Source organism: Epinephelus lanceolatus, chromosome 14 (genome assembly GCF_041903045.1).
Source record: "Epinephelus lanceolatus isolate andai-2023 chromosome 14, ASM4190304v1, whole genome shotgun sequence".
Lineage (NCBI taxonomy): Eukaryota > Metazoa > Chordata > Actinopteri > Perciformes > Serranidae > Epinephelus > Epinephelus lanceolatus.
This window is the reverse complement of record NC_135747.1, coordinates 9,407,410-9,424,587: the sequence shown is the minus strand read 5'-3', so window position 1 is coordinate 9,424,587 and position 17,178 is coordinate 9,407,410. Positions and strand designations below refer to the sequence as shown.

At 43.5% G+C, this 17,178-nt stretch overlaps 1 protein-coding gene across 1 annotated transcript; it reads right to left on the bottom strand.

Moving 5' to 3' along the window:
• Positions 1–3,993: 3,993 nt before the first annotated feature.
• On the bottom strand, positions 3,994–16,853 carry igfbp5b (insulin-like growth factor binding protein 5b). Its single transcript, XM_033617748.2, has 4 exons — positions 16,173–16,853; positions 6,206–6,420; positions 5,864–5,983; positions 3,994–5,361 (listed from the first exon to the last, which is right to left on the bottom strand). Exons 1-4 carry the CDS (start codon positions 16,504–16,506, stop codon positions 5,227–5,229), a joined length of 804 nt encoding a protein of 267 aa, XP_033473639.1. The 5' UTR covers positions 16,507–16,853; the 3' UTR covers positions 3,994–5,226.
• Between the last annotated feature and the right edge of the window lie 325 nt (positions 16,854–17,178).

The window sequence follows — 17,178 nt, the reverse complement described above, 5'->3', positions numbered from 1 at the left end:
AATTCGTACCCATCGCATGTAATCCTGAGCCAGTAATTTGTATATGACCCACGTAATTTGCAAGGCTCTTATCACGTGATGAATGCGCTGACAGGAATAAAAACGGAAGCAGTCCAGAGAGGTCCTATTAGTAGGCAGGTTGGGGCAGTGGATGGGTCACAAAACACAAAACTTTCCCCCTGGACTTTCCCCAGGAGACAGGCATTTGCAACCGTGTGAACGTGAGTCATTTTAAGGTACATCCTCAACATGATTCTTTTCCTAAACCTAACCACACTTTACTTGCCTTAACCTAACCTCTGTAACTTTATTTTACATAATTTTTGGGGTGCTAATTTGTAGAATATCATACGAACCGTTGTATGAGGATACAATGTGTAATGCGATGTTGTTACATAATGTATACAAAGTTAAAAAAAACAACAACTCAATTTTCAATTTTGGTTTCACACAGGAAACGAACAGCTGTCTCCTGGGTGAAAGTCCTGTGTCTCGATTCAACGCTGGGGGACACACATATGAAACGGGGGTTTTGGGGTCCTCCGCCATAAAAAAAATTTTGAGCATCAAACACTAAGTTCCCTGCATTCCTGTGAATATTTCTGCACCGTTGTTTGTCTTTTTGCATCAATTGATGTCACAAATCTCTTTAATTTTGTCCAAATAATAGTCAAAATGAAAGTCCACTGTTGTTTTCATATTCTAAATATTGATATTGAGGTGGACATGTCTCATGTTCCCCCCTGTCTGCACCTATGTTTGGTAACCCATCTACCACCCTTACTCTGTCCCTATGCTGACTTTCTTGTGCTTTACACAACCTGTTGTGTGATTGTGTCCTGGGAATTTGCTTGTCCATCATGAATTAACACTTTTATTGGCCTTGTTTCCATGGTGCTGACAGGTAATTTTAACACATTATATGCCATCCTCATGTAATGCGGCATTCAGAGTTCTTGGTCATTTTGTGTATTTCTGTAAGATGAGATTGCATAGAGACAAAGTGTTGGACAGAATTTAAGAGGCAGAACAGCTATAGAGCATGTAATCTGGTATTTATAGCAAAAATCTGCCATTGACGCTGCAGAAAGTCTACGGTAAGTATTTCTATGAGACCAGGCTGGTCTATGTATGCACTTTGGCTGCATGTGTATGTCTTAATGAATGGACGTGTCTCAGGGGAGTCCATTCTGCCTTAAAGTGATAATAAAGGTAGGTTTTCCATAACATGATGAATCCTCCTCCAGGCTACAAATCCCTTCTTCCCAGTCATTTAGATAGTGAGCTGGTCCCACTAGATGTTATCCCCCCCTTGAAGTTCAAACTCATGTTAAATGGCTTCCTTGTTCCTGTGCAATCTTTTTGACTACGGTGCTGAAAACCAGGTGACTTGCCCTCGGGCGAGGCTTTATAAAGTCACATCCTGCATGCCGCATGAGATCCTTGTGGGCTAGCCTGGGTGTCTCAGACTTATGTCTAAGAGGTTTATCAGCTCGTGCCTCGGAGATTAGTCAGTGCTTACTATCAGGATAATTCCACTTCAAACTGTACTTTTCAAGCCATTTTAGTGGCTACTCACTCCTCTTGAAAATGCAAAGCTAGAAATGAAAGCCTCACCAGGGTGTTTAAATGAATACATAACTTTATTTAAATAAATGCTTTGTCATAACAAAAAAAGACAAAGGTTAAAAGAGTACATAAATTACAAGTTGAATAAATATTACACAGTGATATTCACTTTAATAATTTGAGATTTTTTGTCTTTTTTTATTTTTTTGTTTTATGTAGTTCCAAATACTGACCATTTTATTTCCCACTATCCTCCTGCCACCGATGGGTCTATTTCACGGGTCCATGTCCATTGGTTCGACAGCCCATTGGTTCGACATCCCATTAGTCCAACTGTCCGCGGTGCTGAACGGCTCGCGGCGGGCGTATGTTGCGCCGCGACCGGCTTGAGGCGGAGCAGGCTCACGGCTTATGTGTTTGTCACTTTCTTTTTCATTTTAATCCACACCATGATCTTTTCCTGACCCTAACCAAGTGGTTTTTGTGCCTAAACCTAACCAGACCTTAACCACAGGGCATCATGATGATTTCGGAACAACGGGACTTCGGAACAATGAGTTTAATATGATCGGAACAATGGGATGTCGAACCAATGGGCTGTCGGACCAATGGGCAGTTCCCCTATTTCACAAGCCAGTCAACACCAAATTATGAAAACCAATTGTATTGACTCATTACATCCAGAAAATGCTATGTACTCAGAGAAAAAGCTGTGCTGTTGTTACTGTGCTACTGAAGTATGAAATGTGAATATGAGTTTAAACCAAGTAGGAGATGTGAAACCTGAGGACGTCATTACTCGCAGACAGGCCTTTTTTTTTCTTTAAGCCTGAACCTCAACCTGCAAAACAAACAAAAGGAACAAATACCTGAAACACTTAAGTATTCACACACTTGATTGACCCAGACAGTGAATGGTCCCAGATATCAGATATTTCCTTGTTTTTTTTGTATTTTTTTTTACTGAAAAGTAACTTGATACTCTGCTCTTGGTTTCGGTATTGCGTTCCCCAGATTTCCATGACTCCCTGTAACTGTTTTGCTAACTGTATCTAATGTCATGCAATTGGTGACCCCCATATCGGGGGAAGTGGCTAGGCCCTGATTATGACCACTGCCCATGGCGCTCACTCTTCCTCTTTCTTTTCCCCTCCATCTCTTTCATCTCCCCTCTCTATCTCAACTCTCATTTCTGTGCAATTGGCCATGAGAACATCTCTAGCTGCGTGTTACTTTAAATCTATTTTTCCCTAAAAGATGTTGCTGTATTGGAGGTCCCAGGCATGGGCTGCACAGCCCCTGTCGACAAATATTACCTCAAAGCACCACCTTTAAAAGGTAAGCACAAGATAACACAACATTTAGCTTTTGTGGCTGTTTTTTTTTTTTGTTTTTTGTTTTTTTTTTTGTTTTGTTTTGTTCCACCGACTTCATGATACCACATCTTAGGACGTTGTTGTGTGTCAATATCAATAGTGAGTAACTGAAATAAGTGCAAGCTGCTTTTTTTTCTCGAAAGTGGTAGTGGGGATTTGGTGTTGTAAGTGGGGCGAGGAGCCTTGATAAGATATTCACAACTGGAAGCCATTTAGGATGCTAGGATGCACATATCTTTTTTTTGTGTGTTTGTTTTGTTTTGTTGATTTACCTCCAAACATCCTTTGGCTTCCCCTCTCTGGCAATCATATACATTGGCATTCACATGAAAAAAAAGCAAGAATCTTAGCTTATTGGTTGTCAAAGGAAGAGAAGAGGGAGGTTTAACTGGCTGTGGCTACACAGCAGTTCCTCACACATCACTCTTGTCCAGAGTTGCCCCCCGAGGTACAGGCGTAGATTACAGATGGGTTCACTATGCATTGCTGACACCATTTACAGGAACTACCACATTCATTGTTCTTCTCTCAGAACTAAATCTAGACCTCTTGACCGTATCAAGTTTCAGCTGCGGCATAGGGGCGCTGTCTGAAAAAGGAAATTGCCCCGTATGATATCCATGTCACTTTCACGTCACAATTTAAATGTATTTGCATGTAGGAAGGCACTGTGACTTGCACACAGAGAAAGAACAACTTTTAAATGACCCTGTTGTAACCTGTAACCTTTTTGTTTTGATCATGCTCCCCTTAGATGTATAACCTTTGCATGGAGGCATGTAAGCAGAATGGTTCCAGAGGGTTAGCTTCTTTGACTGCCCTGTAGTGTAATGACTGAGGGTCATTTTCCTGACAGGCTACAAGGACCTATTCAAATTCTTTACAGGCTAAAAATCTTTTTTTTTCCAAGCACAATTACATTGTTGTCATACTATGTTTCTACAGGAAAAACAACATTCAATAACTATATTTAAAAGTAATGTAATACACCATGGTTACACTGTAGTAGCAGTACTGAGGGGAAACCACTTGATAAAAGGAACATGGCTCAAAAGTGGGCGGTCTTTACTTCACTGAAGGCAAAGAAAACAGCACAAACAAAACCATACAAAACTACACTTCACACAACTGAATCAGAGAAGCAACTGGCCCGACTGGCAAGTTTGATTATGCACTCAACTCGAAAGATCAAAGTCAAACTTGAGTCCCATCACTTGAGCTGAAAACACGTATCTTTATTTCACCGGTAGAGTCAGTGCTCTCTAAGCTCTGTGTCGCCCTGCATGGCAGTGTCTGTTTAAATAGGCACAGTTGGCATATCAGGCTAGCTACATTGTCGAAGAGCCACTTACATAGGTTCATCTGTGATGATCTGCGTACTCATTTGTTTCCAAACGCTCCGTGTCCCAAGACATACTTTACATCGGTTATAGAGAAGGCCAGCCCCAAGACCACTTCAAGCGCTAGCAACACTTGTTGTGACAAAATCAAACAAAAGAGAAAGAAAAAAAAAGGACATTCTTTTTGTAATAGGCTCACTCCATCATACATCAACACAGGCGGATACATACCACACACACTCACTGTACACATACACACATTCATGCACACATCATTTTGTGAAGTTACACATATCTAAGCAGGTTCCCCTATTCATAAGTGCTCTGACAGAACCACATACCCAGATAGAGTCAACTGTTACAGCATATCCCTATCTATTGTTTCTTTTTTTTTTCTTTTGGAAAACAGACAAGAAAAACCAAATTACTCTGCCAATTGTCAGTTCCACAGTGGCATCATGTTCCACAGCCGAAAACTGATCTGTTTTCAATCAAATGTGCCGGATACTTTTTTTTTTTTGTGTGTGTTAATTTTACATCATACAAAGTGTTGTATTGAAACCCAGCTTTTATAAAAAATATATCCATTATGTGCATATATTTTCATGGATCTGCAGCCAGGGGACCCGCCTCGTACAAGGGGTCCCATGAGCAATAGTCAAGGGATCTAGTAAATCTTCTGGGACTTTTCCCCTCATTCGGGATGAGTGCTTGGTCAACAACAGAAAAGAAAAGAAAAAAAAATACAGGTGTCTTTTTTCAGCCTGTTCTTTCGTTTGGATTTTTTTTCTTCCTTTTTTTCATTTTGAAAAAAAAAAAAAATATCTTGAAGTGAATGGAGGGCAGAGCATACAGATGTGATTCAGAGAGGAGGCGTGGGCCCTGGGTCACGTGGTGGTTAGGGGTGGGGGGTTGTGGGGTCAAGGGTGGTCCTCCCCTTGTCACTCATTGTTGTTGCTGCTCTCCAGGTCTTTACATTGAATGTCCCCTCCGCTGTAGTCTGTGCCAGGGAGCTGGACACCGTACTTGTCTACACACCAGCAGATGCCTCGTTTGCGGCCACGAGATGGCTTGCACTGTGAGCCAGAAAACAAGATTGTAGTTTTGATAAAAACTAATGTAAGAGTTAGAAAAGGTGGCAAGGGTAAACCAAAAAGTTGTGCAGCAAAGTTTATTTGCACATCTTAGCAAACTACACTAAAAGCTTGGTGATATGACTACTCAAAGGGCGAGTTGGTAAGCTACTGTAGCTGGCAAGCTAATGCTTAATCTGTTAGCCAGCAAGGAACATGTTAGTCAGTCATAATTGTCACAAAAGCTTTTCAAAATAGCTTACTTGCCAGCTGTCAGTTAACAGCCTTGTTAGCTCGTGGCTAACATGTCAATGACTTTATTGTAATGAAAGATTGTCACAAATTTACTTTGTGGCCACACGCAAATCCACTGAAAGCAACTTCTTGTTTCAAAAGAGTACAGTAGTGAAAAAAGGGATTCTAAATAAACTTAGCAATGCAAGGTCAAAATATTTGGAAGGCTCTCTTTGTGCAAAGTGCAAAGATGTTTCTGAAGAAAACCCACCTGCTTGCGTTTGAAGAATCCTTTTCTGTCACAGTTGGGAAGGTACAAAGACAGGGCCATTACACGAGAAGTGTCCTTCATTCCCTGAATGATCCCATCCAGTTTTCTCCTGCATGGACCCTTTGGGAGAAGATAGCACGGGGTTACAACGGCTGTGCAAAGGCAGTGAAATACACCCTTATTACATTCAAAACTCAAAAGTGTATGAAGATTTAGCAATAACGGTGGAGCTTGCATCACTAGATACTACCACAAGGAGTCATTAAAGTCAGAAATGTCCAAATTCTACACATGGTAGCTTTGAAGTTATACAGAATCAACTAACTAACATTGAATACTTACAAATTCAGGCTCATGCTTGTCGATGGGCAGAGGGGAGTAGTCCAGGGGGGAGCCCATGGAGCGCTGCTTGCCGAGCTTCCTCTTCTGCTCCTTGCGCAGAGCGTGGACTTTTTTACTGTTCACAATGTCTTTGGGAAGGAGTGGCACTTTAGCTGGCTGCAGCTCCTCTGTAATCTCTGTGGTTATGGTGTCCTCATGTTCCCGAGACTCGCGATCTGCAGTGGAGTAAATTAAAATGGTCAATGGTCAATTAATGTCACATTTTTTTACCTATAACAAAGCTTTACACTCAGGCATTGACATCTTTATATATGTTGGATTTACTCCTCATAAGAAGATTATTTACAGTAGAATAAAACATAATGTCAGAGAGTGTTTGGCACTGGCCGACAAGTTGCGCCTGCCCACTGCTGGAAATTAAGTAAATGGACTAAATAGAATTGCTTCACTGAAAGCTCCACCTCATAACAAGCTGCATGTTGTCCATGTTGGCAAACAGTTAGTCTCCTTACACTTGCAGTAGACATTGGCATACATTTTTTAGAGTCACGTTTCTATCCAGATCACAAGTGTAAGTCAAATATTCACTATCATTTTAGCTCTGTTTTGGTCTCTACAAACTCCTGTAGGGTATATAGCGAAGAAAAGCTTCATTATGTTCTCACGATGGTTGCAAACTTTTCTTGTCTGCTGTTTGGTGATGGGCAGGTAGTGTACAGTGGGTTTCTCAGGGCATTTTTCTTATGAACAGCTGCCTGCCGCACATGGAATCAAGACTGATGAGAACTGTGAGACTGAAACTAAACAGTAAAGTTGGCATAAAACCAAAACAATGAGCTAAAAGATGTAAAAATGCTTCTAAGAACTGAGGGAAAGTGCAGTTTTGGGTGATAGCACAATCCTTTTCACAGTGCGCATAGTCATTTGATCCATTGTTGATATAAAAACACTGATTTATGCAGCTTTAAAAGAAATTCACAAGCTCATAAGGTATACTGGGTAATTGCATCTATAATGGTCTTTGAGACAGTTCAATGTGTCTAGATTCAATTGACTGCAAGAAGCAAGGACAGTTCAAAAGTGTGATGCTTGGTCCCATTTTTGGTGAAATGGTAATTGATAAGATATCAAACTCGAGTCACTGTCAAGATCCCAAAATCTGTAATTAAAAGTGTCAGAAAAAGAAGCTCTTTGTCATTGTACTGCTTTTTAATGTGAACATTTCCCCATGTTTGTTTATATAATCTCCAGCATTACTTTGTGATGGAACTTGTCTTAAAATTTAATGTGAACTAGAACATAAAATTCAGGAATGTAAAATGTCTCTGTAAAGGGTAATGTCTATCTAATTACAGTCTTCATAGACCCATAATCAAGTATTACGAGGAACCAGTAAAACGTAGAGACGTGATTTATATTTGCAATATCTTTGCAGTCACTGAAAAACAAATCTGCATAAATCAGAAATGTGAAGTTCTGCAGCTTGTTAGTGTTTCCCACAGAAATACAATACCAGGTGCTTTTCCCGGGGTTTGTGCCACCAACTGTTGCTTACCATTTGTTTATAGAGGAGGGGAAGCTGGGGCTCTGATCAACAGCTGATGAACTCTTTCAGCTCACAGAGGAGTTTAAACTCCCACCAACCCCATCTTCCAACCCCCTTACTCTCTACTTATAGCATTGTTAAAAAGTAATGCTAAAACATCCATGTAGGATGAGTTAGAGCTACAAATGTCTTTTAATGTCCTTCATATATCAGAGAGACATGTTGGTCTTAAAGCTAGTTGCACATAAATACAGACGTACAGACACCAGGCAGCACATATTTATGAGCATACAGGCCTCTGCAGCTTGGGAAAACTGCATCACATGTTGCACGACTGCCTACACAGTGCCTGGAAAATTTGCTAACACGTTATCTGGACTGCTAAACTTCAGCAGGGACTAACAGGCCTCAGAGTGTCGTAACTTAACAGCGACGTGTCCCACATTAAACTGATTCAAATGTCAAGCTGAGGAAAATCCAGTTGCTCTGAGGACTCGTATAAATGCTTGTACATTTCTGTCACATTTTATGCGATTCTTAGACGTAATTTCAGCTCCCCCAGGGGGCACTATGGTCTCTTGATAGGATGTTCACAGGTTGAGGTCCTTTATCCTTAACCTAGCCCCCTCCCTCCCCTCCTCTCCAATGTTTGGGGCTCAGCTTCTTAAGCCTGGACCCCCAGCCAGAGGTTCTTTGAGGCCACAGAAAGAAGCCCTCGGCTCCCTCCCACCCCCCACCCCCCACCCCCCCTTGGCTTAGCTGTACCATAAGTACAGAGTTATTGTGGGGACTTTGCCAGGCCCCAACTGGCCAAAGCGATGGTGCCAGTGGATGACCCTGGTTATATTTATCTGACAAGGAAACCCGCCGTGGTGCACAGGGCCAGACGCACTGAACCAGAGAGGAATGTTGGCTACGGACTACAGGCCGACTGCTGCTGAAAGACAAATCAACTTCCGTACAAGTATACGGACAAAAGAGAATAAGCTGGAAAATGTGATTTAACAAGTTGCCATAATTCCGCTGACGGCCTGTTAGTACACAGCCACCGTAGAGAAAGGCACTGAGACGTAACAAGGACACGAGCTCCGAGAAACTGATGTTCAAAGAGCCTGACACAGCATGAGCGTCTGGAGTCCTCGGAAGGGGAGGGGTGGGGGACGTGGGGTGGGGGTGCAGGGTGATTACCAGAATTGGGTCTTTGGCTTCTGCGCTGCACTGCCGTCTCTTTGAAATTAATCTCACAACTCATGACTTGGCAGGCCTTGGTTTGTGTTTAGATATGTCCTTGTGTCTCCCCTCTCAGACTACGAGGCTATTACTTGCTATAAATAAATACGTCAAACGAGCATTCCTGTGTACACTGTGCATGTGACCACTGTGGAAAAACTCTTCATTTCTCCTGTACAGTCCAATAATTTCTCAGGGCACTTGATTAAAATGCCACATATTTGGCACCAAAATATGCTGTTGAAAATAAGGGCTGTTTTTTTTTTTTTTTACGTGCATTCTTGTTTCATGTGTAATCTCATTTGAGCACATAAATGGCCAGGCTAAGAAAGGTCTGAGCCGTGGCACATCAATTATATCCACCTTACAAGTCAGTCACTTTGAGAAAATGTCTCTTTCCAGAATGGTGTTAGAAACACAGGAAAGACACAGTTTTTCTTCTGCATGTTAAAAAAAAGATGAATCTTTTGTGGAGACAATGGTGTCTGACTTCTTTTCTCCTCCGCTCACAAAATGACCAGATTCATCTTTTCTGAAGTGGGCTCTTCGGCGTAGCCACAAAAACTCAGTTTTTCCATGCTCAGGGTACCCAGCTTGTAAAGGAGGCTTAGAGGGTCTGTGTTTAACTCCTGACACTCAGCCAAGACGCTGGATGGGAGCCAAGTGAGCCAAGTCATGTGCAGCTCTTCCATTCAGCTGAGCCCAAAGCTGTGCTGCTATCTCTCGCTCTCTCTGCCCGAGCTAAAGATTTCATTAGGACGAAAGGAGCCGAATAGCCAAAGGAGGTGCACCTGATACTTCTCTGTTTAAAAATTAACATCTGCACACAATTACGCTTCATGAATATCCCAAGTTTCTTACGGGCAGCAGTCCAAGCATGAAAGATAAGCTACCCCTTCTTTGGATTTTTCTCTCCTCTGGATCTTTAAGACTATGATAATACCATTTAGATTACCAAAAAAAGGCCTGGACAATAGACTCTTCAGCCTTTTATTGGATTCCCCAGCATTACACCACGTTTGCTATGTCCAGCCTTTGATTAAGTCCGTCTCTGCACTGCATCTGAAATTACACCTTTATAAGATGTAAGAGAGTCGTGAATAGAGGTGCTGTTTAATCGCAACAGGGGGTAGGACAAGATAATGTGGGGATAAATGAGCCTGAGGGCCCGTGTCATATAAAGCACGACGTTAGTAAGCCATCCTTCAGCCTCAGACTGCCTACACTACTTAATATTTGAAAGCAAGGCCATTGCCTGATAACCCTGCAGTTTCTAGAGCAGAAAGGGAGGTGTGAACAAACCAGAGGAGTTGTACAAGTCAAGGAGAATGTATGTGCAGCAGCACAAAAGTTAGGCCCTGGAAACCAAAGGAAAATGGATCACTGAGGCTTTTTAAATTTGTCGCAAACTTACCAATGCAACTCTGAGAGCAAAGTTATTTGCAGATAAAATTACACTCGAGTTAAACCTTATGGCATGGATGGCCAGTTTCATTTTCAAAATGTGACAGATCGGATACACCCTCTGCACATGACTTGACAGCAGTGCACAAAGGCCGGTTACATGAGAAGACTAAGAGACTGATGACTCCAAACCAGTTGGAGCAGTAAGAACATAAAGGCTTTATCGAATGTTCTGTCCATGACTTGTGTCTACAGCCCCCAAGTGTAAAGGAATTATTTTCTGACCCTTATGTCCTGTTGCTTCCATGGTATTTCTGTTGCTCGGCCCTGTGCGTGGTCTCAGTCAACTTCTGAAAAATGCAGGAAATAACGCTTCCCATGGTATTGTGCACGCAAAATATGTTCATTGCAATCAAAAAGTTTCCTGCTTTTCTGAATGCACAGTATAAATAGCAACAAGAACAATTCAGGGATTGTAAATCACAAAACAGGACTTATGAGAGGATGCAAAATCTTTCCAAGAGGGAAATGCTGGTGTAGGTAAGCAAACTGTCTGACCTGTTTACAGTCTCATCCACGGCCCAAATCAATGCTCGATTCATGTTGAAAAGCAGCATTATTAGAGCAAGGCGCACGGCTGTTTTACTGTACATTCCTAATTTTGGTTTGAGGTCTCGTCCTACATCAGAGTTTGGGTTTTCAACAAGCCACATGGACGGACGCAACCTCTTTTTGGGTCACCATCACCACAGCACAATTGCTGGGTGTGACGATGTTCTAACTCCCCAGTGGCAGGAGCAGCTATTTTGGCGAGAGTTGAGCGCTCCTGGGTGTACTGTACAAAGCTCATCTCCCAGCAGCATTAGAAGGAAACATCACAGCAGGAGAAGAACTTCAACATTGATTAATTAGTTTTGGGTTTGCAGTATAACAGCATGAATAAAAGCACATCTGAGAATGAGCAAATTGTACCATGATACAAACACCTTCTGAGGTAACCTATTGGAATGCTTTTAAGTCACCAAAACTGAAAATCAATTTGAATTATTATGAAGTATTTAGGAAAAAGCACCATCCAATGACAACCATGAGTTTACCTACTGGTAAGGGTGGGCGATATGGCCAAAATCTTTTATCACGGTAACTACCTCACATGATACTTGATGCTAAAAGATTCACAACAGTAAAACTAAAACTGCTTTAAAATGGAAAATTTATGTTTCATGAAAACAATAATTTAAAGTGTTAGAGGTTTTTGTATTTACAACTTTATTCTCTTTCATGTCTTCTTAAATGATGTTACCTTGCGAGGCAGCTGAATTTGGGAAATCACGCGAGAATTCCAAGATCACATGGTAATCCAGCCCTGATTTGCCACCTATGCTGCATCACATTTACCTCGGAAGTCTGAGCTCGGAGCTAGGAAGGATGTCACACCCAAGCTGACCGTATTGCAGTACAACAAGTCGGAAAATCAAGATGCTGTATGCAATACCAGTTCAGGCTAGGTTAGCCATTATTAGTAATACCAGTAGATAACAACACATTAGGCTGCATTTTGCAAATACAAACATAGTAACAACATGTCCGCAGATAGAAGTTGAACAGGACTGTGTGTATGACTGCTTTAGTAAGACACAAACAAGGCAGAAGTGCTGATTAACAGTATAATACCACAGCTTTCACTACTGTTGATGAGTGAAGCATCCATCTTGAATTTCGAGGTCAGAGTTGGTGAGGTTCCTCTGACTTTCCCAGCTGGACAACTGACTTCAGGGGGCATTCCAGTTGGAATTTCCAACTTCCCAGTCCATATGGAGCACACTAATAACCTGCCCTGGATAGGTCCCGCGGTAGAAGTGGTACTGCCAAATCTCTAACAGTGGATACATTTCTACCTACCAGGACAGGGCACAACAAAAACTTAGCCTGTCTCACATTCTGAGACAACACCAACATTTCAGAAAAGTCCCTGGAGCCTCTTTTGTTTTCAAAATCCTAAGAAACTCAAGAGGCCTATTTCTGGTCCCTTCTCGCACCATGCTAACATGTAACCAGGTGTTGGAGGTGAGATTACAGTACACAGGTCAGGTGTAAACACGTGACATCATTTTAAATCCCAGCATGTGGTCATCCTTGCCTTTATTGAATCACATGCTCCTCACATAGAAAGACTGCAGCAAGTGCTGATTTCTTTCACAGCTGTTGCCACCAGCAGGCTAGGTGTCAGTGACCAATAAGCTGTACAAATACCACTGTAAAGTTTTATAGGGAGAAATCAGGCAAGTGTGCCAAAGAGGCTATGAGATTGCCAGCGACAGCTCCACTACTCTGGACTGTCCCTATGATCATACTGTGCCTCAAAGTGCTATGTGCAGACAAAATCAGTTCTACATCAACAGTATCAATGTCACATCTGAGAAACCGGGTTCTCTACATTTTCTTGGCATCACATTTTCCACGAATTGCGTGCTTCTTCTCCTGAAGTCCTCATGTGATATCTTGACAAAATGACCTTTCAAAATAATTCTCCCTAGCACCTGCAACAGATCAGTTGCAGCATGCTAAGCTTTCATTGCACTGTCTCAGATGTTCAAGGTGAGACGGATGGAAAGCCACATACAGTCTTTCCTTTCGCATGAGCCCATCATGAAGTTGTCAGGCAGCTGGGGCCACACGTGACCGGGGCTATATCGAACGTGGCATGTCTGTATGAGCACGCAACGTCCACAGCAGACAGAGTACGGTGGCTGGTTGTCATTAGCCTGAGTGTACGGTCGGAGAATCAGCATTTTACCACTCGCTTTAGTTTCTCAGCTACGACCCAACAATCAGCTGTGTCAGTGAGGCTGCGGACATGGAAAAAGCAGATGGTGATCCTCAAAGTTGAATAGCTTTCTAAAAGTATGTGATGACAAGTGATTCTGTACGGTGCTTAGACATGAGAACGCAGTGTGACCATACATATGTGAAGTTCTCTGGCAAACATTAAGAATCACAAGTCTGCAGTTGCTTGACTTACTCATGATTGTAAATATCAATGACAAAGACGTGACATGTGAAAAATCACCAACTCCGAAGCTGTCTGGCAACAAGTAAAAACTGCATCTACACATGCAGAGAGCCAAGAGAAATGTAAAGCATTAAAGTTGTCAGGAAAGGCACCAGGCTTCCTGTTGCTATGCTAATAAGGGGCATAGTATTTCTGTCCGTGAGTGTGGAGTATTCTGGATTTGGAACCACTCCCTAATCATCTTTTGTTTCTTGGCAAAGAACAATCTGTTAAAACATAAGGCCCTTTCAGAAGCTTGAAGGACGAGGGGCCCGCTGCTACAGTATGAAGTCATATCTGTTGGCAAGCTTTCCAGGGTCTGATTCACTTGTAGGGGGCTAACAAAGTCTGAGTGCCCCCACAGCACATGCCACCTCCTGTGCCTTACAATCCAAGCACCCCCTGGGATCACAGTGCAAGAGCAAAATGTGAATTAATGCACTGCCGGGACACGAACCCAGACGCAGAGCGATGGCCAGGATTTTTTTTTCTTACACGAGCAGTGAAGGGAGGGAGGGGGGAAGAGTGTGGGGGGGCTGTAGGATAGCAAAGATTCCTCTCTCCCATTGTTTGGCTGCTCCAGTCAATATTTAGTAGGCTGCGGACACTTGAGCTCCTCCTCCCTGTGTTTGGCTTGCTCAGCTGGTACAGCACACAGACAGCTGCAACCCCACACCACAGGAAACCAGAAGCTCACCTCACCAGTGCCCATCCGCGGAGCTGTTTGACAGAGGGCCCTTGAGAGGAAAGAGAGAGCCAGAGGCATTCTGCTGAATCACTGCGTTGTGACTGAGCGCCCATGCAATGAATGCACCGCCAGAGGCAGGAAAAGATGCTCTGATTACCTCTGTGGGCCAACAAAGAAGTCAGGTTCTGTGTGTGTGTGTGTGTGTGTGTGTGTTTGCATAGCCAGAGTGAGACAAAACTGCCTGAGGTGTCATCATTCACAACAATCACACACAATGCACACCCAGACACCCACACAGCCCCGCCCAAGTATACATCAGAGCAGACACACAAAACACACACACACACACACACACACACACACACACAGAACTGAGAGCCTACCTTGACTTCCTTCCAGTTCACGATCAATGCTTTGCAAAACACAAGGTTTGCTGGGTATTTTTAGAACCACTGCATTCATGGACAAACCACATTGTGCTGTAATGTCATTAAGAGGAGAGGTGTTCTGCACGCTGGGTGCAAATAGCCTAATGACTCTGTCAACAGCCAAAATGAGCCCAGTGGCAGCCTATTTTATAGAATGAGGCGTGTAGCCAAACCCTTTGTGGTTACCACCTACTTATCTAGTTGTTGACAAGCTGCTAAAAGTCTGAGTGACAGTGAACCTCTCTGCTACACCAAGAAATACCTTAAATCATTCAAGGCTATTGGCTCTGCTCTCTCTCTCCCTCTGTCTGACTATCTCTATGTCTCTTTTCTCTGTGTCTCTCTCTCACGCATACAGATTTAGTGGTAATCCGACTCTGAACACCACGCTAGGGGTAGCCTGCAGACCTAAATCTATCTAAATTCCGCTTTAACAAGACCAAACGTTTGCGGAGTGGCACCTCATTCCTTCCCATGTAGTCTATACAGTGGGACTTTTTCCTTATGTCTGGACAGATTTCACATCTCAGGGTGCGAATGATATTGAAAAGGAAAAAAAAAAAAAAAAGAAAAGAAAGAAAGACATAAAAGCTTAATGCGCTCTGGCGCGAGGATGGAAAATAGTGAGGTTTGACAGACACTTGTTACACTATGGTGGATATTAAAGGCGGTAATTTGCAGAATAAGCTCCACTTTAGGGGTTCCCACATTTTTCCTCTTATTATTCCTTACATAAATACACTATCGTGCGGTGCACAGACTCCTTTTCATAAAGTTTTTCACTCGGTTGAGACATTTTTTTTCTAGCAGCGGTGGAACCTCTTAAGAGAAGCGCGTTAAATAATTCGCCTTCAGCTGTAAATATTTTAAATTGCCTGGATCCCTACAGCCGCTCCTAGACCGCAGTTTGACAGCCTCTGCCCCGCGCTGGAACCTCAACACAGCCGGGACACGCCATGTGCGTTCACCGCAGCGGAGCCGCCCGCAACAGATGAACCGGCACCGCGCGCACACAACCCGACTGCTGGTCCACCTTGTGTTGTTATTATGAGGAGTCATAATGAGCAGCCGAACACAACTTACAGCTGGATACTGACTGCGGCAACCAATGTGTGTTTGTGTCCCTTCAAAGGGCCGAGAGGAGGAATAAGCTCCTGCAGCCACTTTAATCAAGGCAGTGGATAAAAGTTAATCAGATGGTACCTCAAAGTGCCATCTGTCAAACAAACGCTCTGTCAGAGAGCACTGGTGGCGGCTACTTATGTTCTACAACACTGCATCTCATGGTGAGTAAAGGGACCCACCTGGAGTCCTTAGATGAGGCAAAAACACATAATCAATAATGCAATTTAACAACCAAACAATGATAGGATTTATCATGAAAGACACTCGATTGTGGTTTTAATAATTCCTGCTCCATGCTGCCATCCCACAGCAGCACACAGCGGATCCCCACATGGGACAAGATATCATCAAACACTGCTCCACTGAGGAGAGAGGAGACCTTGCTTTCCTGGACACTTTTGCATTGATGCGTCTCTAACTGCAGCCGCACACATTCTCAAGTCACCATTCGGTCCCGAGCATGCATTCAGTCAGCCAGCCGGTGCGCGTCTTACCTATGGGCGGGTGCGCAGGTTTGTATCCTTTCTCGTTGGTGCACACTCCCCTGCCGTGGAGAAGGGCGTGCAGGGGTTTCTCCTCCCCGCTCCTCGGCAGGCAGCGGAGGCCCTGGGTGCACGTCCCGGTGTAAACGCCGCACGCCTGTCCCTCAGACAGGGCGCATGTTAGGCAGCAGCCGCAGCCCGGCTCCTTGACCAGCTGGCAGCCGACCGGGACCGGAGGGCACATGGACAGCGCCTTCTGGTCACAAGGCTCGCACGGCACGTATGAGCCCAAACACCCGGACAGCCCCAAGATAAATGTCACCAAGAGGCAAAAACTCAGAAACATTGTTGGTGTTCTCTTCAGTTATAGCATAAACCTCAAAATGCGAAGAGGAGGGGGAAAAAAGTAGACTGGTCTAATGAGCACAATGCCTCAGTCAGATAATCCGATTTTTAAAAGCTAAAGCCAAGAGTCTTTATCCAAGAGTGTTGCTATCTGTTTCAAAAACATTAATTACAGGCTTTGCGCCGTGCACCCTGCAAAAAAGAGTTCAAATGAGCAATTACAAATATATGTGCTATTTTTTCCCGATGTGTCTTCTGCAGGAGCAAGGCTTTGCACAAAATCTCAACTTCTCTCCCCTTCAGTTTGGACTCCAGTACTTTCTCCACCAGAAGTTTCCTGAGCAGACTGATCAACTGGAGAGCTGCCTTGCCTTTTTAAAAACAGCCGAGCCCAAACCCCTAACTATGAATACGCTAAACAGCAGGGAAGGGAGGCGCACTTGTTCCACGGCTTGGCAGGCGGCCAAACATTTTTTTTTTCAGCAGCAGGAGGATCGCTCTTTCACCCTGAAGGCTGAACTGATGCCGAGGTGCAAGAGGCAACAGCAGAGAGCAACGCAAAGCCTCATCAAAACATTTCAGCACAGAACACTCCTCAAAAGCTGCAGGCTTTCACTGTCTGTAGATTTGTAGCTTCTCGTTCTCCCCCCAGAAGATCTTTAAAGTGCTCCAC